We start from the raw sequence: 24,268 nt of genomic DNA, 5'->3' as shown, positions 1-24,268 counted from the left end.
ACACACACACACACACACACACACACACACACACACACACACACACACACACACACACACACACAGAGAGAGAGAGAGGCCAGTTTAAGTCTTGTGTTATCTTTCCCTCAACATTCACTCAAAAAAACACTTATCATTTTTCCCCCCAATGTCTTTTTCCCTTTTGTTGACAATTTTTCATAATTTTAGCAACATTTTAGCTGTTTTTTAAAGTTTTTGACAAAAAATAAATGTCCTAGTATCTTTCTGTTGTTGTTGTTGTTGTTTAAAAAAAATAAATAAAAAGTATTATTTTTGGGGGGATTTTTTTTCAACATTTTTTGTCAGTTTTTCAATGTCTTTGTCCCTTTTGTTGACAGTTTTGTTTTGTCACTTTTTCAAAATTTTAGCCGTTTTTTTCCAAAGTTTTTGAGGCTTACTTCCAGTTGTTTTTTTGTGTAGTTTTTGTCAACATTTTTTACACTTTTCCCCACAATGTTTTGTCGCCTTGTTCGACATTCTATGTTAATAAGAGCATTAAAATGAGAAAAAATAATAATAATAATGTGTCAATAAGAAATCAAGGGACATTTAAAATAGACAAATACGTGCAATTAATTGCGAGTTAACTATTTTAATCATTTGACAGCAATAACAGTTATTTATCCACGATACTTTATCCATTCTCAAAGAAAATTTGTGTCCTTAAAGGTTAGATTTTTCCTCATTTTATTTCAAATTAAGACATTAAGATCAATTTCCAAAATATGTCTTTTTTTCTTTTTAGTCAACTTAAGCACGGGTGTGTAAACTTATGCAAGCCACAGTACTAGTTTTTGATTCTTGCTGAATGCAAGATGATGATAAAAGTGTCAGCTAAGAGTAATGTATTACTGTGATGTCATTACGCCCTCTAGTGGTCAAAACTGCTTAAGTAGTGGTTCTTCTGTCCCACATTCAGCTGATTTTAAATAATTTTCCATTTCAACATCTGTTCCAGTACATAAAACATTGAAAGATTAATAAAAAAAATATTAAATAATCTTTTTTTCTTCTTCTTCTTCTTCTTAAAAGAAACAACTTCCAGGAATAAGCCCTCTCACCTTCACTTCAGCAGCCATTTTGTCGATTGCAAATCCATCAACTGTGAGCTGCGAAGACACGGGAACAAGAAACAGCTGAATTACAAACTAAAACCCTAACAACATGCAGAACTTTACTCTCTAACAAAAGCAAACGGACATTGAAGGTCATGTGGCGTTTTCTGTACTTGGGCTTTTTTGCACAAGTACAGAAAATGGCGGTTTGCAACGTGCATAGCTCTTCATATAGCCCAAATGTTCAATGTACATTAGTCTTTTAAATGTTTTAATCCTCTGCTTGTTGTGTGTCTCTGGCATGAAGCTGGACTCACTGGTGACGGTGGCAGAGAGGGGGACACTGGACAAACTGCTGGACATTACTGACAATGCCAGCCCCCCCCCCCCCTAAAAGCTTTCCACACAAACAAACGTACATGTGTCATTAGTATGAGAAACAAATGCGATTTTAACTGTGTCGGGCTCGGACAGAAAAATCCGGCCCGATCCGCACTCTAATACATACATACACACACACAGACTCAACACTGACTCTTTGATAATTTATGGTCTTTTTTATGTCTTTTTATTGATGAATGTTCTTTTTGTTATTATTACTGTTATTTTGAAGTCTCTATTCTGTCATTTCTATCAATTTTTTTCTTGCTAAAACTGCGCGGGAGTCATCCCAAAAGGATTAATAAAGAGAAGTCTGAGTCTGAGTCTGAGAGTCTGACTAATAAAGATGCTTAAATGTGAAAAGGAACGGACCAGAACCGAAATGATTACCGCTTATTACGTGTAGTTATATGTGTTGGAGGCGCCGTGGTAAACAAACCAATCTTAAACCAACACACTGGTCCACGACCCCGAGGACTTCATGAGTTTTACCTTGATGAGCCGTGATATGAGGAAGCCGGCCTGGTAACGGTTGTAAAGCTCCTCCCAGTTGTCCCTGACAAACTTCCAGGCAGCTTTCCGCCCTTGTTTACTGCTTCCTGCCACGCCCCCGATTACTGACACCGTGTCCTGGGGACGGACGTCTTCCTGTCGGGGACAAGACCCAGGGAGAGGTTAGTGAAGGGGACAGCAGTAAGGTTCTCGCTGGCTGGTGGGAAATCCTGTCAAATTACTTAAAGTGATCATATTATGCTAATGTTTAGGCTCATAATTGAATTTTGAGGTTATCTCAGAATAGGTTGATGTGGTTCAATAAAAATAACACCATCTTTTTGTTGTACTTGACATTGCTGCAGCTCCTCTTTTCCCCCTGTGTGTTGAGCTCTCTGTTTTAGCTACAGAGTGAGACATCTCACTTCTGTTCTATCTTTGTTGTGAGTCGCACATGCTCAGTAGCTAGATAAGGACTACTAGCCAGTCAGAAGCAGAGTATGAGGTCCTGACAGTACCTAGGTAAGGACTACTAGCCAGTCAGAAGCAGAGTATGAGGGCCCTGACAGTACCTAGGTAAGGAATTTTGGTCACCCTTAACTAGGGTTGGGGACCGTTCTCATTTGTATCGGTACCGGCACCTTTCAGTACTTTCCCTCTGTAATAACAAAATAAATTATATATATAAAACCTATTCATCATATTGATCTCCTAAGTACAAATAGACATGTAACTTCCTGTATTGTAGTTGTTAGTGCCCTATTGTTTTTTACAGTGTCCTGTAATCATTAACCACTCTGAACAATAAATGGACCCAAAGTCCAAAAACCAGAAACTGGGCCAGACTAATAAGACACATGATAAGTAGAAGCATGCTGGTTTAAAAACAACACACTTAAAGTGACACTTCTTTCATTTCCTCCGTCACCCGGAGAAAAACAAACCCAACACTTTGGCCACATGCAACATTGTGAGGTGCATGCCTCGATGCAGAGGTCCAGGGTTCAAATCTGACCTGTGACGAATTCCTGCACGTCTTCCTCTCTCTCCTCTTTCCCACCTAACTGTCCTATCAAATAAAGGCAGAAAAGCCCAAAAAATTATCTTAAAAAAACAACAAAACATGGTCATGTGTGTGGCCGGGTTGGTTCTGCGGGTAGAGCAGGCGCACATGTACTGCGGTGCATGCCTCGATGCAAAGGTCCAGGGTTCAAATCCGACCTGTGATGATTTCCTGCATGTCTTCCTCCCTCTCTCCCCTCTTTCTCACCTAACTGTCCTATCAAATAAAGGCAGAAAAGCCCAAAACATGGTCATGTGTGTGGCCGGGTTGGCTCAGTGGGTAGAGCAGGCGCACATATACTGAGGTTTATGCAGAGGTCCATGGTTCAAATCCGACCTGTGACCGTTTCTGGCTCTTTGAAAGACCCCCAAACGGGTTTAAATCAGCTATAACCTAAGTATTAGCATAATAAAACCACTTTTTGTGACGTTTTGGCTCATTAAAAGACCCCCAAACGGGTTTAAAACAGCAGTCATAGCCTAAGTATTAGGTCCAGGATTCAAATCCGACCTGTGACGATTTACTGCAGGTCTTCCTCCCTCTCTCTCCTATCAAATAAAGGCAGAAAAGCCCCCCCAAAAAACAAAAAACAAAACATGGTGATGTGTACCGAGAGCGCGAAGCTGAGGACTTTCTGGATGAGGTCGGGGGCGGAGATGGCGCCCAGGACTCGCTCGATCCGGTTCTTCTCCTCCTGCATGTCGGCTTGTTTGTGGAGCTAAAAGAGAGAGAGAAAGAACAGATAGAGAGAGATAAAAACGAGGGAAGAGAGCCCCAAAAGGGGGGATGAGGTCATTAGAGAACATAAGAGCGAGTGAGAGAAGAAGAACACAAAAACGAGACGATGATCACGTCATTCAGGACGATTTCTCATATTTACGTTTTATTTGGTAACCCGCGTGTTGTCTTCCCGTCAAAATACAAAATCAACACTTTTTATGGATGTTTTAACTTTTTTTTTTAAACCGTTTTTGTATCTTTTTTTAACACTTTTGATGCTTTTTTTCAATGTTTTAACTTTTTTGACGTTTAACATTATATAACACTAAGTTATTTACTTTAGTTTTCCAGTTATTTTTGGAATTTATGGTCAATGAACATCATTTTTGGGAAATTAGACCTAATGTTTGAGTTAGAAAAGCAGAAATTAGGAATTATTTAGACTAAAATTAAAGGAATGGATGTCAACTTTTACTCAATACTATTTCAAAAACACTTCAATTTGTTCTACAATGATATAAAATTGAATAAGACGCCCCAGAATTAATGAAAGTAGAGATGTGTACTTGGCAAAGAGCGTCGGGTGGAATCAATCATGTTATTTTGGGGAATTAAAAACAACATTGATGTTGGAAAACAGGTCAATTTGACCCGAAGACAACATGAGGGTTAAAGGTCAAAGGTCCCTGAGCGTCTTTCTGTCCCGGTCCAACATCAGGTGCAGTCTTACCTTCAGCATTGTTTCCAATGTGGCACTGTCTCCATGCTTCAGCACTGTTACATACACCTGGAAAACAAAAACACACTCAAATATGATCCCTTTGTAATATTAACCAAAAAACTAAGCTGTCGCACATTTTTGTTCCCCCATCCTGTACATATTCAACTATATTTGTCTTTTTACTTTATTCGTATTATTATTTCATGTATATTGTATGTATGTATATTTTTCCTAGTATTTCATTCATATTTATATTTTGTGCTTTGTGACTGATTTTGCTGCTGTAACACAGGAATTTCCCATTTTTCTTGCGATCAATAAACATCTATCTATCTATCTATCTACAATACCACTGCACTAACAACTGCAATATATTAATGGTAGTTAGGGTCCTTTCCTGTATTGATGTGTACTCAAGCTGTCGTATATCACGTCAAACCGGACTAACCAGTACAATCAACACCATGTCTGACCAAAACACACTTTTTACCCGTATGCTGTCGGCCGCAGTATCATCGTCTTACCGTGCATTTTGTTAAAAGACTGAGTAACTTAGTTCAGAGTTTAGTTTTTGGAAGTACAGGAATTGTGTGTTTGTAGGTCAAGTAAGTTTCTGAGTTTTCCTTCTGCATTTTGACCGTCTTGCTCCCCTGACGTGTCCACTCACTACAAATGGCATTTTTTTTGTAAGATATAGCAGGTAAATATACACTGGCATATTTCCGTAAGGGTCTTTTACATATTAAAAGATATTGACAACAACATCTATACACCTTTTTATGGTGAAAATAAGTGATTTATATTAAGATAGGATATTTGCCCAATAGGGTTACACTGTAGAGTCATCTGACGATTGTATCCAATATGGCGCCCATAATTTGAGTTGGCCAAACTGTCTCTAATATGCGGATTTTTTTTTCTTTGCTTACCGGGCTCCGGAGGTCTGCAGGCAGGTTCTGCTTTCCCTCCACGTGGTCCCTGAATCTCCGCCGGGCCTCCTCCAGTGTGGGCTTGTGTCCTGCTTTCCCAAGCTTCCCCAGAACCAGACCTCTCAACAGGGCGTCCAGGTGGCCTGCAGGACGATAAAAACCATGACGCTTACTGAAGTTATTGTCTCTCTCTCTCTCTCTCTCTCTCACCAGCACAACTCTCTAATCTTGAAGGGCAGCGGTTTACAACCTTTCCTGTCCGAGGTCCCCCTGCAGCAACACTGTCCGATGAACTCATGTAACCCTTCATCTGTTCCCATGTATGTTACAAGTGTATTACATTATTTATTATATAAAAAGTGAAAATTGGATATTGTTAATAGGTCCCGTGGCTAGAACTGGTGGTAGGTGTAAGCTCAGATGTGCCATTACAGTATTAGGGGACCACTACGGTCTATATAAAAGAGACCTCAGATACAGTATTAGGGACCACTAGGGTCTATATAAATGAGACTTCAGATACAGTATTAGGGACCACTAGGGTCTATATAAATGAGACTTCAGATACAGTATTAGGGACCACTAGGGTCTATATAAAAGAGACTTCAGATACAGTATTAGGGACCACTAGGGTCTATATAAAAGAGACTTCAGATACAGTATTAGGGGACCACTAAGGTCTATATAAAAGAGACTTCAGATACAGTATTAGGGGACCACTAAGGTCTATATAAAAGAGACTTCAGATACAGTATTAGGGACCACTAAGGTCTATATAAAAGAGACTTCAGATACAGTATTAGGGGACCACTAAGGTCTATATAAAAGAGACCTCAGATACAGTATTAGGGGACCACTAAGGTCTATATTAATGAACGTCCGTTACATTCAAGCCAAGAGACCATGTTTTTTTAATTCTATCGTCCTTCTTAGCTGCCCCTCGAGTAGGGGGGGCGTGTGCGTGATCACTGAAGGCTTGTATCACATGGACACGCCAACAGTTCTGTTGTCATTACTTATAATTCCTCATGGGGACGTATTCTTTTAATTAAATCATATTTTCTCCAAATTAGTTGAGCTACTCTACAATGTTTTTCCTGTACTCCGTGACACGAGCAGAAGTTCCCACTGGCTACAAGTAGCCCTGGTTGGGAACCAAAGTCCCGTCAGTCAGTAGTCCCTCATATGTCTTTCCACCAAGGCTAACCCGTTGCTGGTGCTGGTTCTGGTTCTATTGTAGAAAGGTTAATTATCTCGCATGATTTAACTTTTATTATAATCTTTTGCTGGCTTGTGATGGAAACATCAGTAGCGTCAAGCAAATCACCGTTAGGGTGAACAGATGTCCCGGTTTGACCGTGGCGGTTCCAATTTTCCCGTGGCGGTCCCAATTTTCCCGAAAAAGAAACCTATCGGGACCCGCCCCCAGCACCTGACGTAACCGGTTCTTATCTCTAGACCAGCGCTAAGTTGGTGCTGAGTTGGAACCAGAATTCTTGGCCCAGAGCCAGGTTTATTTGTGTGGAAAAGCAAAGAACTGGTTCAATATTTGGCCCTGACTCCGAACCAGCACCCGAACCACCTTGGTGGAAAAGACATACCAGATGTGTAAGAAAGAAACCTTTCGCTGCTCCTCACCTTCTCCCGGTTTGCAGTCCCAGCCGAGCTCCAGGCCGATGGGGGTGAAGAGGTCCCGGATGAACTCCTGGATCTCCTCGTGGAAGTCGGTGTGGGACAGCAGCGAGGACAACACTCCCAGGTTGCAGCTGAGGTCGCTCCACACTGTGTAGTTGGGCTCGTTGACGAACGCCTCCATCAGCTTCAGCACCTCCACCGTGCTGATCATCCCTGCGCGGGACTAAAGGAATAAAAACAAGTTCAGAAACTCCTTTTCCTTGAGTTTAGTTTGGGTAAAAGCATTGTGCTTTAGGGAGGATAATGGTCTCTACCTGTCCTGAGTGGTTCACATTAGTTCCTACACAAAATACCATCCATATATATTCATACAGGACAAATTACATCAAGGTATTGATGAGACCAATGGTAGCGGGGAGAAATGAGCTCCTTAATCTCTCGGTCTTACACCTGGGTACAGTGTGCCTGGGACCAGATGGCAGCGGCCTGTATTCATAAGACAAGGGGTGACTTGGGTCAGTGAGGACAGTTTTGGGCTTTTTGCACGGCTCTGACCCGGTCTAAAAGGGATAACGCAGCTGAGGGACCCAAACCAACAGATAAAGAGAAAGTTAAAACAGACTCCACAAAAGAAATATGTATTATGTAGTTAATAGTTTATATACATAAAAACATTTAGCAACGTTAAAACTTATCAACTTCCGATAAAAGCACATTTGCTGGTGGGCAGCAGCACAAACTGCATCAAAATGTAATTATAATTCCCTGTTTAAAGTCTCAAAATGCAGTTTTATAGAGAAACAGCAAAATAAATATTGGGAATTATTAATAATTAAATGAGTGTGAACTCCTCCTGTGAACCATCTAGTAACAAAACCTGTCTTTAAAAGTCTACATCCAGCCTGCAAAAACCATCTGTGGGACAGAAACAGACCAAAACAACTCCGCTGCTCGGTTAAAAATCACCCGAAAGTCTGGAATGCAATAAAGAAAGATTTATGGTGAGATATTATCTGATCCTCTGGAGCTCAACATCAGATAAAAACCTTTAGGTCCTAAAATACTTATCAGCTCTCCTGACCCGGTATCGACCTTGCCGACCCGTGAGATCGGATGTTTCTGGACTCCTGCCTTTAGCTTCTAGCGGCTCAAATGTGAAAAACAAAATGCCAGAGGAGCAAAAACTTGAGACATTGCTGACTACTTTCAAATTTAAGCTGAAGACCTACGCATTTGTTAAATGCTTTAAAGTTAATAATCAAACAGAACGAAAGTAAGATCAAATACCAAAAAGCAATTCTTAGAGTTCTGAACGAGTCTACTATCATTTAAATTTCAGACTTTTTTTTTTAGCCAGGTGAGCCATACGAGGGATTTAATGAGACACATTTAATTAACAGAGGAGTGCTTATAACTGTACGTTACAGCGGTTATCACAGCTGTTGATGCACGGAGCGGCCATGTTGGATGTTTAGCTGGGGGTACTAGTGGTTACCGGAGGTCCAAGCTCGGAAATCCGAGTTTAGGGGGCGTGTTTCCGCCGCTGACCTCCCGAGTAGGAATGATACGCACTATTGATTGTTTTTGACAATTGACTATTACATTTCCAAATAAAGCATTTCCATGTGTTTGGAAAAGATTTGCTTTTATTCCAAAACCAAACCTTTATAATAATAATGATAAATTGTATATATTATGCCCTTTACATTTCAAATGAAATCTCAAAGTGCTACAGTAGTAAGGAGTTAAAAACATATCCAGAATATAACAAAATCAACATATAGCAATAATAAGACGCCATAAGACTAAAATTAAAACTATGACTGTCAAAAGGCCTTTTGAAAGAGGAATGTCTTTAAGCCCTTCTTAAAAAAATCTCCACAGTTTATGGGGCCCTTAGGGTCTCTGGGAGGGCACTCCAGAGCCGTGGGGAGACTGCCTGCAAGGCCCTGTCTCCCATAGTAGACAGTTTAGTCCTTGGTTGGTGCAGGCAGTGGGTGGAGATGGAGGAGCGGAGGCTTTAACATTAGGAATCTTTATCAATCAACAACTTCTGTTGAATTTGCACTTGCTGGACTTTCTTCCTTTTCCACGCTGTGACTCAGCCACCACTGCTCACTTTCCCTATTCCAGTCTTCCTGCCCTCTTCTGTTCTGCACCGGTTTGTTTACACGGGAAGGGAGGGGAATTTCCACAAAGAGAGGAAATTATTGTTATTGTTTTATTGCACCGCAGTAGGGCTCTCTGTGTGTGTGTGTGTGTGTGTGTGTGTGTGTGTGTGTGTGTCTCACCAGGGAGAAGAGGTCGTTCTGCAGGCCCAGTCGGTCCACAGGCTGCAGGCTGAGGTCTCTGACGCCGGGCAGCAGGCTCTCCAGCATGGATGAGCTGTACTGGATGCGGTAGAAGCCCACGGTGCCGGGGTTAATCTGTAATCAGCAGGGATAAACTGGGTCACACTGTTGGGAAAACAAATGTTCCACCATGTTTTACCTCTCAGACGGAGGGTTTTATAGCAGTATTGGCTTAAAGCGAGTGAAATAGCATGATCCTAATGTTAGTGCTTAGTCAACAATAGGCTCGTTGTGACGGCAAAATATTCGGACTTAACTGAACAGGAATTAGAGAAAAAGAACTTAAGTCTTTTAAAGCGCCCGTATTCTGATCATTTTCAGGTTCATAATTGTGTTTTGAGGAGGTATCAGAATAGGTTTACGTGGTCCATATTTTTATTGTACTGCACGTCGCTGGAGATTCAGTTTTGTTTTGTGTTTAGGTTTCACATCTCACTTCTTTACTATCTTTATTGGGAGTTGCACATGCTCAGTAGCTTTGTAAGATCCCATAAGCTAGATTTCATCAGCTGTTTCTCTAACTTCGGTCAGTCTAAGGCAGGATTAGCTGGGAGACTTCTTCTAGACCAGGGGACTTGTGGAATACCTGCAGAACAGGGACAACGAAGTAGTTCTTTTGGAGATCTACGGTGGAACTATTTCAGCTGGTGCAACTCTATAAATGTTAGTAGCGTTTTAAACTATGACCTAAATTAGAAATCCTATTTAAACCAGGCTGTGTTTGAACTTGCTTGGTGAGATCCTCATAGGTCTGGCTCATAATTGAGTAGCTGTTGTGATCGTAGCCGATCCACAGTATTGAAGCAGTAATGACTCAAGGCATCATTTATGCGTCATTATCAGCCGTATAAAGCCCGATCCATTTTCAATGCTTTATTTACTTCTTTATTTAGACTGAGACCTAATTAACAGCTGTGTTAATTTGCAAGTTACACCCATGAGAGATCAAACAAGTGCATTCTTGTTCTTGCCTCATTTGCACTCTCAGTTATCAGAATAGAAGATGAGATAATCTATCGGACTAGGCGAGGTGAACGTAGAAACTTTGTCTGGTTGACTGAGGAAGTGCAGGTGAGCCCGATGACCGCTTCCTGTCCGGCTTTTGCGCTCAACTGACTAACAGGAACTCCAGTCTGTAAACTCTATTTATCTAACTAAAACGTTAGATAAATAGCATTTAATTCAATTCAAAATGATTGCTAGCTGAGATGGAAGCTCCAGGCTCATCTGCCGGCAGAAGCCTAGTCTGTTAATCTAGAACTTCTCATAAAAAAAAACCCTAAACTAAAACACTGACTGCTGGTGTTTGGAAGAACTGTGTCTTGACCTCACCTTGACCCATTGGTCAGGAGCGACGCCGCTCAGGGTGATGGTCGTGTCGGGTCTGTCCAGCAGAACCTTGAGCTTGGTGCATTTGGGGTCCTCGCTGGTACAAACACTAATGGGGACCATCCAGTTGGGGCAGTCCTCACCTGTCCAACACACAAGTCAAGGAGACAATGAGACGCTACAACAACAACAACAAGAAACTTTTATCGATCCCCAAATGGGGGAAAATTCAGGACAGAAGTGCAGATAAATAGAGGAAGTGAAAAGTAAAAAAAGAAGTAAACTAGAATCACCGCCTCGGGGTTGTATGCCACTGCTAACCAGTCAGGTTGCAGTTTAAAACCACGTCTCTCCAGACTCAAACAATATATAAAGTAAAAACTTTGAAGGGATTTAATAAAAAGCTATAAAAATGTGTCTGTGTGTCTGTCTATGTGTGTGTGTGTTGTTTTGTCTCCCCTTTTTTGGTCCCTGGAAAACGTTCTCCATCAAATTGTTTGTCACCGTTTGTGTTTCTTGATTATATAAAAATACCCAAAAATGTGATCTCACACAAAAAAACACGTCTTACCATCATATGGCCCGCTGGCACAGAACTTCTTCTGAGATATCTTGAGGATGCGGTCGTCACCTTGCTATAAATAAACATCATGGTTAGTGTGTGAGAATCGAGAAGCTGGGTACACATTTAGAACAAACACTGTCACTTCTGCTGGTGAATTCAACGGTTTAGTAAGAATGAAAGAATTAAAGTCGATAGACAATATCCTGAAATCACCGAGCAGTTCAGTCAGTGAACAAGACGTCTGACATTGATTTTAAGCGCTCAGCCGCGTGGCAGATTGAACAGCTTGCGTCCGATGAAGCTCACCTGCTCCTGGTCCACTTCTATTATGGGGAAGCCCATCTGCTTGGTCCACGAGCTCATCACTGCAGCGATTGGCTTTCCACTGGCCTGTTCCAGACAGTCCCATAGGTCCTCTGCAGAAGGAAGCCGGGGGGGGAGAGCATTAGCCCTCATGTTGTCCTCGGGTCAAATTAACCCGCTTTTCTATATCAAATGTTCTTTTTAATTACCACAAAAATACATGATTGATTCCACACAACGCTCTTTGGCATGTACAAATCTCTACTTTCATTAATTTTGGGGCGTCTTATTCAATTTTATAGCATTTGGAGAGAAATATTGAAGTGTTTTTGAAATAGTATTGAGTAAAAGTTGACATATTCCAGTCTGTTATTATCCATCAACCTCCATTCCTTTAATTTTAGTCTTAATAATTCCTAATTTCTGCTTCTCTAACTCACTACACTACAACATCAGGTATAATTTCCTATAAATGAGGTTCATTGACCATAAATTCCCAAAATAACTGTAAACTAAAGTTAATAAGTTAGTGTTTCATAGTGTTGAAATCGTCAAAAAAAGTGACAAACATTGAAAAAAAGCATTAAAAGTGTTGAAAAAAAGGTAGAAAAACGTAAAAGAAAGTTAAACACATCCGTAAAAAGTGTATTTTGACGGGAAGACAACACATGGGTTACCAAATTAAACGTTTATATGAGTAATTGAACTTTACAAAATCATCCTGAATGACGTGATCATTGTCTCGTTTTTGTGTCTTTCACTCGCTCTTATGTTCTCGAATGACCTCATTCCCCCTTTGGGGCTCTCTTCACTCTTTTTTTCTCTCTCTCTATCTGCATAATTTCATGTAAATGGGGGTTTACTGACCATAAATTCCAAAAATAACTATAAAACTAAAGTTAAATTGGTTTAATAACTTAGTTACATGGTGTTAAACGTTAAAAAAAAGTGACAAACATTGAAAAAAAAAGTGTTGAAAACAAAAACGTGAGAAAAAGTTAAAAACATCACTAAAAAGTGTTGATTTTCAACACAAGGGTTAAGAAAGTGGAAAAATGGATTCGCACAGCGGTTTCATCTTGAGGAAGAAACACTTCCTGCATGTTCTTACCTGTCGAAGCATTTTTGTGTTGAAACTTCAAAAGATAGGCGTTCATTCCTTTCCTAAAGTCCTACAAACAAGGAGGAAGAGGGGGACCTTAATAGACAAAAAGATACAAATCTGAAACAATACTACAAGTGTTAGACGACCAACCTCGTCTCCTGTGTAGTGGTGCAGCATGCGGATCACAGATGCTCCTTTGCTGTAGGAGATGGCGTCAAAGATTTCATCCACCTCTGACGGATGGCCCACGTTCACCTGGAGCACAAGACAAAAGTCAGGGGTTGAGAGTCAGAGGGCGGCTCTCAACGTGGTAGAAAGTTATCCTGATGGTCTTCTTTCCTTTAATGTTAACCACTTTAACAGAGAGACAGTTCGAATAATTCACATTATTCTAATTTGACATCTGAAATGTCTTTTTCTACACTTCGTTTAGTGGGTGTCCCCACAGTGTTGCATGATGGAAGAGGTGTTGGAACTTGGATGTTAAATGTGTCATCCAGTCCAGAGAAGGGAAAGTGACCCTCGATCACCCTAAGCTGTACATGTTGCGTTGCTGTGTCTTTCTTTGGACCCTCTGCAGTCTACTCAGTGGTTAGATTGAAGAGGTTCGACCTGGGATCTCTCAGTGGACTTGACACTGAAACAGGGAGCCGTTCCCGTTTAAATCGGCACACATTTGATGCCAATCCTCCATTTTCTTTTCCAGAAGAAACTGCCAGCATGGTGGCCCAGTGGTTAGCATCATGGCCTCGCAGCAGGAAGGTACAGAGCTCGAACCCTGGTTGTCACAGACTTTTCTGTGTGGAGTTTGCGTTTTCTCCCCGTGTGTGTGGGGGTTTTCACCAAATAGTCAGCTTTTCCCCACCACTAAATAATGTTCCCCTCCCTCTCTACCAAGCTGATGGGTGGTGAGCGTGTGGCGTCGTAAGGCCGCCGTGCATCACCCAGGTGGATGCTACACATTGGTGGTGTTAGAGAGAAGTCCCCCCCCCCCCCCGCCGAAGAGCTTTGAGTGTCTACGATAAAGTGCTATATATATGTAATGAATGAATGACTTGAAATGACTGCTGAGAGGGACCTTCGTCTCTTTCTGCCCCTTCAGTTGTCAGTCTGGTTCAACTGTTGCACAGCGTTTTGTTCTCCATGTACAAAACAAAACAAATATTAGTAAAGAGGACTTTCTGAAAACCTAAAAGCATCGACGACCACTCAGACATATGCAGAAGTCCTTTCAGACACAGCTTTATAGCAGCAGATTACAAACTCAGTAAAAAACTACTTCCAAAACAATCCAAATCCTGAGGGAAGCCTATCTCGCCAACATCATTTTCTTATAAACTCCCCGTTTTTTAAAACAACTGTAAAATAAGCGATGTCGGGGAGTGAGAACATTCTTCCTAGCAGCAGCTTTCTGTGTTTTAAAGCCCTCCACGGCTCACCTCTATGGGATGGCTGCTGTCCAGCGCGTCCAGCTCCAGAGCTCGGGTGTAGTCGGCTGAGACAAACTGGGTCCAGATGTCGTACTCTGGGAAGCAGTGATCCACACACAGATACTCGATCCAGGACGCAAATCCCTCATTAAGCCACAGATGGGTCCACCATTCCTACACACACACACACACACACACACACCGACAGACAGACAGACACACACACACACAGACACACACACACAACACACTTCCTTTGTTACAAATAGTTACGCTGACTCTGTGTTGTTAACTTGAGTAGGGCTGCAACTAACAATTCTCCCTATTATGGTTTGATTTCACAATTGAAGAAGCTGGACACAGAGGATTTTTTTCCGTTTTATTCATAAAACCGATTATCAAAATAGTTGGCAATTAATTATATAGTTGTCAACTAACTAACTTACTCTAAATCTAACATTTAGAAAAATTGTCGCCCTTAAGAGGAACAGAACAAAACAGTAAACTTTACAAGGATTGTAACTATAAAAAAGGATTGTGCCTCAACGTTTTTGCAGGAATTTATTCCCCTTTTTTGTAGACATTCATGGTACATAGACTCCATTTGGGGAATATTGTACGGCCCACTTCATAGCATGGTATACTATTTTAAAAATCAAGCCTTCTTTCAGTATAATCATTAATAAAAAATAAAATGCATATTAGGTTCTTCCGTTCTTACACACACAGCTGACTAGTTTCTCAATTTTAAAATATTTTTCTCTTCCTTATTTTGTCTTTTTTTTGGATATACTTCTTCCAGTTAGTGCGCCAGCGTTTTTTTCTTCTGTTATTTATGGTTATTGTCATCATGTTGTTGCTATGATTGCCCTTATTTTGAAATCTGCTCACAAGACGTTCAAGGCTGTCAGAATTCTGATATTCTCATGTAACACATAGCTGATGGAAGATTACGGCTGTTTACCATGGTGACCAAGTTTCCGAACCACTGGTGGGCGAGTTCGTGTCCGACCACCAGCGCCACCCACTGCCTGGAGGACGAGCACGAGTTCTTGGGGTCGATTAGCAGTGCCGTCTCCCTGAGAAACACAACGGAGAGTCGAGGTTAACGTGACTGACAGCTGAAGGTCGACACTTGCTCTGAACACCAGCGGGTTTCTCTCCATCAACCATCGGCGGTCCACATCAGCTGCTGGGCTGTTTATTAGGAAAACATGCATGCAGCCGGCTGTAGATGATAGAGGAAAGGAGCCTGCTGCCGTATGCTAATCACATGCTATCTGAATGCATAACAGGTGGCAGCACGTCCAACGGACCACGGAGCAATTAAAAGGCCATCAGTCCTTTTAAATGAGACACAAATGCAACAGAAAAGAGAGAAAAATAACTTTTTTCTTGAAAGAAAGGGGGGAAAAACTGCTGTTCTCTGAATGAGACTGCAAAACAATTAGTTTCCCCTTGATAAATTAGATGCTCATTTTCATGATTAATCATTTATAGTCTATGAAATGTCAACACACGAAACCCCAAGAACAACAACATCCTGGTCTTAAGTCAATAACGCAGAATTTTGTCGTTATTTTAAGTAAAAATGCATCTAGCTTCGTGCACAGCACACACACTATGCTTGTTACACAAACTGGGATGCGCAGCAGCACACATGCAGAACATTAAAAAAATATATGTATTACAATGTGAAATAGTATTTGTAGAGGCTAAGTCTAAGCTTCAAGCCCCTGAGGTGCCTTCCCACAGGTAGAGTAATAGACACACTTCTTACCTTTTTTGTCCAAGTCACATTTGCAATTAACACCATTGGTTCTATTTATTGCCATTAGATATAAGTTAATAGTCCAAACAAATATTGCTTTTATGTATGCGTATGTGGTGTTGCTGTGCGTGTGTCCGGGTGTGTGTGTGTCGCCAAAAACTGTATGTACTTCCGGGTTGCCCCCGAGGAACCAAAGATTGGTTCCTATTTATACTAACGGCACTAATTGGCTCTTACAGTATTATTTTGTATCTCTAAATATTTTATATTACTTGTCATTATTGTTACTGGTGCTTGCACGAGCATTTCAGTTTTATCTCCTGAAAATCTCTCCTTCCTGTTTAGCAAATCGTCCATCATAATAGCAATGTGCCAAGGTGCAAATGCGCCTGGCTTCTAAAGGGAATGGACGATGAGAATCTGATTGGTTTATTGCACGTTACTCCTAAAACACGCCTATGAATTAAGGAAGACACTAAGCGCTTCACCCCGTACGCTTAGATTGCTATAATAGGGCCCTAAACCTCTGTGCCACCGTGCATGTGCATCTGTGCATGTGCGTAAATGTCTGACGGTACCTTTTATGTGTGGCATGTGTTTAAAACAGTGGTTCAAAGAGCAGCTGCAGCTTACCTGTAGGTAACAAGGCCCCAGTTCTCCATGGCACCTGCATGAGAGGAAGAAGTGTGTGTTTTAACTATCAACATTTTCAGTGTAAATGTGTCAAATTCCTGAATGTTGAATGGACAACTACTCACCAGCAGCAAAATCAGCAATAGCTATGAGATCGATTTTAGGCAATGGATAGGGAACGTTGAAATAGTCTTTATAGAAAGGTAGGGTCTTAGTCGCAACCTGCAAAAAAAACAGTAAATGTATGTATGAAAACTCATAAAGTATTCAAAACGTCTGCCCTTTTGTGTTAAAATACAGCAAGACTAAAGGAGACTAAAGGAGGATTATGCAGATTCAAATATTGAGGATGGACTCTACTAGGGCTGTCCGAATACGGATTTTTGATGATGATTTTTTGTGTGCTTTGCAGCTTTGGTACTACTATTCAAAAAGCAAATATTCAAAGAGAATTCTTGAAGCGTTGGTGGTGGCTCATCCGTGTGATGGTGAATCTTTCTGAACTTTTTAACAGTATTGACGAAAAAACAACAAAAAAAATCAATATTTGAATCCCAAAACTCAAAATCTAACAGTACTGATCCACTTTGGCGTGGTGTCGCGACGTAACACTGCCATGCTTGAAGCTCCACGCCCTTGACCTGCAGCTGATTGGACGAAAGCGGCAAGTGGGTCTGGCTACTCCCGGATTTTAAAACGAGAGTAATGGCGGCCAGTTGGGAACACAAGCTAGTATTTTACGAAAACGGTTCACCGAAACGTGTTTCTGAAAACATTTTAAGCGAGAAACAGGCCGTGCAGTCGCTGGATCGGTCTTCAGATCGACAAAGGTCAGTTGGAAAGATTTTTGACTACTTCTACAGAATTGTCGCGTCACGTTTGCGTGTCCATTTGCATTAAGATGGTCATTGGCCAGCTTTCTGTGAAACTCTGCATTTTCCCAGGATGCGTTAAAGTTGCTTGACTTTCTGTACTGATCTGTACTGTAATATCTAACCAACACATCAGAATAGAGGAATTAATGGATCCAGCCCTAGAATCTAAGATCAAATGCCGATGAATATGTCAATTTTCTGGGCCTTCGTCTACATTTCCAGCCAATGTTGTAGCTTGTATAATTCTTAGAGAATGAATTGACTCGCCTGCTGAGACTCAACCGTGGTTCGCTCTCTGGAAAGTATTTCCTAAAGTGTTTTGTCAACATTCTCACCTCCAGTGCAAATTTCCCTTGTTCTGCCTTCCCGACAGGCGTGTAGACGCGTACCGTTACGCCGTCTGATGATTGGCTCTCCACGAAGTCATATTCACCGATGACAAACGCTACAAGGTATGTGGACATGATGGGCGTGGTGGCAAACTTCACCTCCACGAGGTTTTCATCCTCTGGATATGGCTTTCGATCAATGACATTCTGTGAAGAGGGATAACGAAATGGCATGGAGAGAGATTACTGACAAACAAAATCAATACTGAAACATTGTGCTAAAATAAGACATTTTGTAGCAGGTCATTATTAAGAGTGATGTTGTACAAATGGAAAAAGACAAAGCTTAAAGCCCCCACAGCCGTTTCAAAGGCTGTCAAAATAAGAAAAATTAAAAAAAAAGACTTAAAGTTTTAGTGCGTAACTTTCTGACTTTATTTTACCCCTTTTATTTTATTTGACTAATTTTATATTTATCTGTATTTTAGTCTTTTCAATGTGTTCATGCTTTTATCTTTTTGTATTATTGTCTCTACACTAGTTAAAGCACTTTGTAACTTGTTTTTGAAAAGTGGTCCACAAATAAAGATTATTATTATTATTATTATTAATTTTTTATAATGTGTTGACCGAGTTCCTTACACCGAGCGATTGAGACGACGGGAGCGTGCCCTAACTCTAGCAAGACTCTTTATGATTTAATTCCCTATATTGGAAAATTGTCTGCAACAGTGGAATTGCTTGAAAAGTCGTGTGGTGTAAGGTCATTATCAGTAGTAGCAGATATCCACCGTCTGTACCAACTGAACAGCATCTGTACACAGTTGAGCTCAATGCAGTTTTGTTTTGTACTGGACTGTAAAAAGGTCAAAGTAGACCAGCGGAGAAACAAATTTCCTCAGATATGTGGACTCAAAAGGTCGAGAGCTGGACCGGCATAAATCTGTGTGTGGCTTAAGCCTGCTGGCCGGAATAATCAAGTTTTTCATTAAGTAAGTCATCAGAAATACCCAAATTTAGTTACATCGTCACCACACAAATAAAGTGCTTTAGCCTGGAGGTGTGTTGTTGGAAATAATCTAAGCCAGATGAGGTTTTCTGATGCAATTCGACTGCAATGCCTTCAGTTAAAAACAAAAATATATATATATATATTACTGAGTTGGTATGACAAACGAAAGAAATGTTTTAAAAGGAAAATCTTAAAATGACAAAAAAATATACATAATAATCACACTTGTGCAGTAGTTGCATTTCACATGACGTTAAACACAACATTAGCCAGAGGTAAAAAAAATAAAAAAACATGCAGTGATTGTCTGCCCTCTGTTATGTAAGCTACGAAAAGAAAGGAGAGGGAAGTGAAAGGAGGGGAAACACACACAAACACAAAAGAAACTTGGCAGCAGAGGGTGAGTCGGGCAGTCTGAGGTCCGGAGATCTCAGAGGGAGAAGCAGAACGTACGACACGTACCATATTTGACAAGGTTACACGGTCCTTGGGAACTATCAGAGAGATGTCAAAGGTGGCTTTAATGGCCGGCTCATCCCAACAGGGGAAAGCTCTGCGAGCGTCCGTGGCCTGGAGGAAAAGGGGAAGGGGAAGGGGAAGAGAGAGAGAGAGAGAGAGAGAGAGAGAGAGAGAGAGAGAGAGAGAGAGAGAGAGAGAAAGAGAGAGAGAGAGAGAGAGAGAGAGAGAGAGAGAAAAAAGACATAAACTGAGTGAACAAAATGCATCTCCAACCTGTCTCCACCTGCTGGGATCATACCTCAATCTTTGCGTCACATTTGATTTTGTCTATGAGACAATTTTGCAATCCCTGTACACCCTCCTACCAACAAATAAATAGATCCTCATTCTTTACTTGCATGTTTTTCCCTTTTTTTAATGCATATTTCATTCATCAGCATCTTTGCTCATCTGGCCATCAACCATTCATTTTTTACTGTTAAAACTGTACACAAGTCTTACAAAAACTTACATATTTGTTCATGTTACCATTTCTTTTACATTTCTTGTTTATTTCCTTTTAGTATGTTATGCACAGCTATGTTATACTGTATGTGTGCACCATCCGCCAAGGCAAATTCATCGTAATTGTTACTCACTTAAATGCTTTTCTTTTACCGATTTAAGAGAAATTAGAAGAGGGAGCCTGAGATCTAAGATTTTTTTTTATTTTGAGTGTTGGGCAGATCACAACAAATGACGTGAAACGTGATGAAATTCTATGAATCAAATAAGATAAATAGAGAGAGCCTGAGAGGGGAAAGTTACCACCTAATTCATAGACTGCTGTTGTGTTTCATGCATACTAAAAGACCCGTGTCTCGGTCCTCCTGCGTTGTTAGGGACACAACAGCCTTCACATTGTATCACGCCAGCCAAAAGGCTTCGGGTGTTTTCACTCATATTTGTCCAGTCATTTTGCTGCGTGAGCAGCACCAGACTCCTTCCCTTTGTTGCAGGAGCAGGCAGCGCTACAGTCGAGCATTTCTATCTGCGCCAGGTACAACAACAACAACAACAACAACAACCACCTGTCAGCTTTTTTCAAAGCAGATATACTGAAAGCATCACATTTATCTATGGCATTCTTAGCATGACCTTTACATTGAAAGCCTGCAGCTAATAGATACATCTACAAACCAGCCTTGTAACACTTAACAAAATAAAATATAAAATCTTGTTGAGGGCCTTGAAAGAAACCTTTATACGCTCCCTCACCACAGGAGTCAACCTACTGGTGTTGCTGGTGATTGGTCAGATCAAGTGCTTCAAGATTTGATACTTTATTAATCCCAAACTGGGGATATTCCACTGTAGAAGGAGCTCAACAACAACAAAAGTTCTCACACACACACACACACACACACACACACACACACACACACACACACACACACACACACACACACACACACACACACACACACACACACACACACACACACACACACACACACACACACACACACACACACACACACACACACACACACACACACACACACACACACACACACACACACACACACACACACACACACACACACACACACACACACACACACACACACACACACGAAAAATATCCCAAAAGTATTATAAGAAATAGAAGAAATTTGAATAGGAGTAATAGTAGCAGTATGTACACTATAAACACCCTTATATAAACAGACCGTATATAAACACATAAACACGAGTAAGGTGCGGATGAATAGGAATGACATATTGCACAGTAGGAGGTGACACAAAGTAATAAAAAAATATACAGCATATGCATATATGCATGGTGCAGAATATCGTCAAGTGATGGCTTATATTGCATTATATGCATTATAAGCTAGCAGTACTACATTATAATGCATTAAAGAGCCGGACTGCTTCTGGAATAAAGGACCTGTGGTTGCAGCGCTCCTTCTTGCACCGAGGGAGCTGCTGAGGTAACTCACAGTTTTGTGTGTGTGTGTGTGTGTGTGTGTGTGTGTGTGTGTGTGTGTGTTTGGGGGGGATAAATCGAAACAGCATCGTATCGCGATATTTTCAGTGACAATACCCTATCAAAACACAGAAGCCAAGTATAGCTCTATTGTTATATATGTGTTGGTAATTTTGTCCCATTTTGCAGCAACAAAATTAAAAGGTGAGACAAACAAACGAGAAATGTTTCTTTTTAGATGAAACAGACGTTGACAAAGTTTCCTTTAGGGGACATCATTTGAAATTGGGATCAAATAATAAAACTGCAATTATCGCAGAATATTGCAATATGTTTAGAATTGCAATGATATCCCATTGTGACATAAGCGTTGTGAGGCCTCTGGTGACTCCCACCTCTAGGTGAGAGGTGCTCTTGCTTCTACCTGTGTTCATTTCACATTGTCCAAGTTTCCAAGTGTGTGCCAAAACACACAATATGAGCAAGTAACTACACTGGACTTCCTCCGACCGCTGGTCACAGGTGCTCAGGCACAAGTAAAGCAAACCCTTGCTAAAAAATGAACTACCACACGCTGTTAGTAACTTTACTGTTGACAGCTTTCAGCTGTTTTAGCACAATCTGTTCACAGCCTACTCACTGTTTTCTGTCTGTCTCTCACTCATGTAGTAACTAGGCATCAAGGTGCACCTGTGTGTTGGCAGGATTACGATCATGAGATCAACTACACCGAAATGTACATGTTTTGTGAACATGCATGTGCCACTCTGTCATATATTAACTTTGTATTTCAGTGTGCTCACACTGTGGTCCTGCAGGTTCTGATGAAAGCCACCAAGTTAGAGTCCAGTCCAAACTCAAGGGACATACAGTATCTCCACATGATCTGAGTTTTCTGGCCAGTTCTGGAACAATGTTGCATCCAACATTTCCTCCTTTATTAACGTTACTATACCTGTTACTATCAGTGTTTTGATTCTGAACGATCCGTCAGCCTTTCAGCTCTCTAAACCTCAAAACCCAGGCTGCATTTGCTGGACTTCCAGCTGCTAAGAAAAAGATTGCAACCCGTTGGAAACCAGCTCATGACTTGCCTGTTTGTACGTGGAGCCTTTCCTTTTTGGATGTCGTGGATAGGGAGCTCTCTATGGCTCGCGTGGATGGAGCACCAGGAAGGTCTTTGGACACTTAACTCGGCCTTGGTGGATCCTTGAGATCCGGGCTGTAGACTTGCACTACACTTTTGTTCAAGCATGTAATTGGTCCTCTTGTCTTGTGTCTGTATGCGTATGTTTCTGCATGTATTATATATAAGGTGTGGACGTCACTCTCTGTTATCCCTCTTTCCCGTATGTCCTCTCTGTATTATTCTTTTTTGGCCCTGGGACAAGTTCTTATGTATCAGTGTATTGTTTGAAGTTGTTCTTAATATCACAATTAAAAAAAAATTATCATAAAAACATTATCCCAAACACACAGCAGCATTGAAACATACGCATAAAGATATCGTCTCATCTTTAGGACGATTTCTGGAAAACCAACAAGAGCCACATGACCTACACGCCCTCCTATGTTGCAACACAGGCAAGTAGTGGGTGAAGCAACACAGAAGAAAATACCCCAGCTTACCTCAAACTGTGTGACAGCAGCGTAGCGGATCTCTCCAGCAGTGGATGTATATTTACTCCTATAGAATCCCTTCATTTTGTCATTCAGCTCCCCGACAAAGTCTATCTTCAACGAGCCAGAGCCTGGGGAGGCGTGCGCAGAGAGTTTGGTAGAGTGTTAGTTTGGACGCAGCATTATTGACAGAAAGTAGATTGTTTAAAAGCAGGGTCAGCAGAGCCAAGTGGAGTTCCCTCTTACCTTTATGTAAAGAGCTAGGAAATGACAGGGTGACTTTCTCGTCCTCATTTTGATAGTTGAATCCTGTGGCATTGATTTCTAAGAGACACAGAAAGAGGAAGAAAAAGGCGTGAGACCACGAGCATGCAACACGTGTAATATGCAAGACCTACAAACTACATTTTTAATCAATGGGAATGCCATTCACAAAGAGTAAAATGGGAGAAAAGGCTGAGAAAGGCTGACCCTCACCTTCTCCTCCCTGTAGTACGAAGGAAGCTGTGATGATGTCGATGTCAGCACAGTTCATCACGATCTGATTAGTGGCTTGTGTAACCTGTAAACATTGACATGAAACAGCAGAAGTTATCATTTCATAATCTCAGCGGTGCCTTCGTTTCAAACCCCAATCAGTTAGGGAAAGGTGAGTTTTAAAGGAAGTTAGTATGTAAAGAAGCCAGAAAGCAATCCTGATGGATTTATCCAGACTGAGCCTCAGATATCTGAGACAGGATTGGACCTACTCACTGTGAGCCAAACCTAAAGAGGCTGAAGGGCAAAACCGGGTACAGATAAAGAACCGGTTGGGGGTGTGAAAAGGGAAAGAAAGTGCTAATGAAGAACAGAAGACTGACTGTGGGGCTGTGAAAAAAGTTGATGTAACTGCCCACGTTTTTGAGTCTGCAAAAACCTAGTGGCACACTTGGAGTCCATGCAGTTTTCAGACCGGGCAGTCAGTGACATTCAGGGTTTGGGGCGCTGCTGGTAGACCGCCGCGGGTGTCTGAGACACTCGGGAGACGGACATAACAGCAGAGAGGCAGTAATTATGAAACATGGCAGGCAAAGAGTGCCACATTGCTTGAGTTTCTTCCCGGCCTACGGCATTTTCCCCAGGCTTTTGTTCCCACCACAGGTAAAGAGGTTACTAAACCAAACAGTGGTAGAGGATTTTCTATTTTTAGCAAACACAGGATTTAAATCTTTCAGGGAGGACTCAACATGTGAGATTTGCTGAATTGAGGATTTGCATTTACCAACAGTTAAACATGTTTGAATATGTCCTGGTTTAATAGCTCGTATTTAGCACATCTCCCATAGTCATTCCTTGGCTGGGTGTCATTTCAGATCCAACAGTTTTAAACTCTAACAGAGTACCCGGCTTCAGGGAAATTAACCCTTGCTAACATAACACAGTCTGGTAGGACCAGGCTAGTGGACCAGAGTCTGGTAGGACCAGGCTAGTGGACCAGAGTCTGGTAGGACCAGGCTA

At 41.3% G+C, this 24,268-nt stretch overlaps 1 protein-coding gene across 1 annotated transcript in view; it reads right to left on the bottom strand.

Annotated features, from left to right (window-relative positions):
• Positions 1 to 1,046: 1,046 nt before the first annotated feature.
• npepps (aminopeptidase puromycin sensitive) overlaps positions 1,047 to 24,268 on the bottom strand; it is a 26,925-nt gene continuing 3,703 nt past the window's right edge. The window contains exons 2-22 of the mRNA XM_034883999.1: positions 23,249 to 23,333; positions 23,018 to 23,095; positions 22,781 to 22,902; positions 19,183 to 19,290; positions 17,715 to 17,915; positions 16,630 to 16,726; positions 16,505 to 16,538; positions 15,065 to 15,179; positions 14,110 to 14,274; positions 12,821 to 12,925; positions 12,677 to 12,737; positions 11,569 to 11,678; positions 11,269 to 11,332; positions 10,701 to 10,840; positions 9,309 to 9,443; positions 7,021 to 7,240; positions 5,383 to 5,525; positions 4,463 to 4,519; positions 3,623 to 3,730; positions 1,950 to 2,105; positions 1,047 to 1,130 (exon numbers count right to left, since the gene is read on the bottom strand). Coding sequence (XP_034739890.1) covers positions 1,047 to 1,130; positions 1,950 to 2,105; positions 3,623 to 3,730; positions 4,463 to 4,519; positions 5,383 to 5,525; positions 7,021 to 7,240; positions 9,309 to 9,443; positions 10,701 to 10,840; positions 11,269 to 11,332; positions 11,569 to 11,678; positions 12,677 to 12,737; positions 12,821 to 12,925; positions 14,110 to 14,274; positions 15,065 to 15,179; positions 16,505 to 16,538; positions 16,630 to 16,726; positions 17,715 to 17,915; positions 19,183 to 19,290; positions 22,781 to 22,902; positions 23,018 to 23,095; positions 23,249 to 23,333 — 2,388 coding nt within the window. The remainder of the gene's footprint in view (positions 1,131 to 1,949; positions 2,106 to 3,622; positions 3,731 to 4,462; positions 4,520 to 5,382; positions 5,526 to 7,020; positions 7,241 to 9,308; positions 9,444 to 10,700; positions 10,841 to 11,268; positions 11,333 to 11,568; positions 11,679 to 12,676; positions 12,738 to 12,820; positions 12,926 to 14,109; positions 14,275 to 15,064; positions 15,180 to 16,504; positions 16,539 to 16,629; positions 16,727 to 17,714; positions 17,916 to 19,182; positions 19,291 to 22,780; positions 22,903 to 23,017; positions 23,096 to 23,248; positions 23,334 to 24,268) is intronic.

This window comes from Etheostoma cragini, chromosome 2, assembly GCF_013103735.1.
Source record: "Etheostoma cragini isolate CJK2018 chromosome 2, CSU_Ecrag_1.0, whole genome shotgun sequence".
Classification (NCBI taxonomy): domain Eukaryota; kingdom Metazoa; phylum Chordata; class Actinopteri; order Perciformes; family Percidae; genus Etheostoma; species Etheostoma cragini.
Note: the sequence above shows the minus strand (reverse complement) of the source record. Positions and strands in the feature narration are given on the sequence as shown.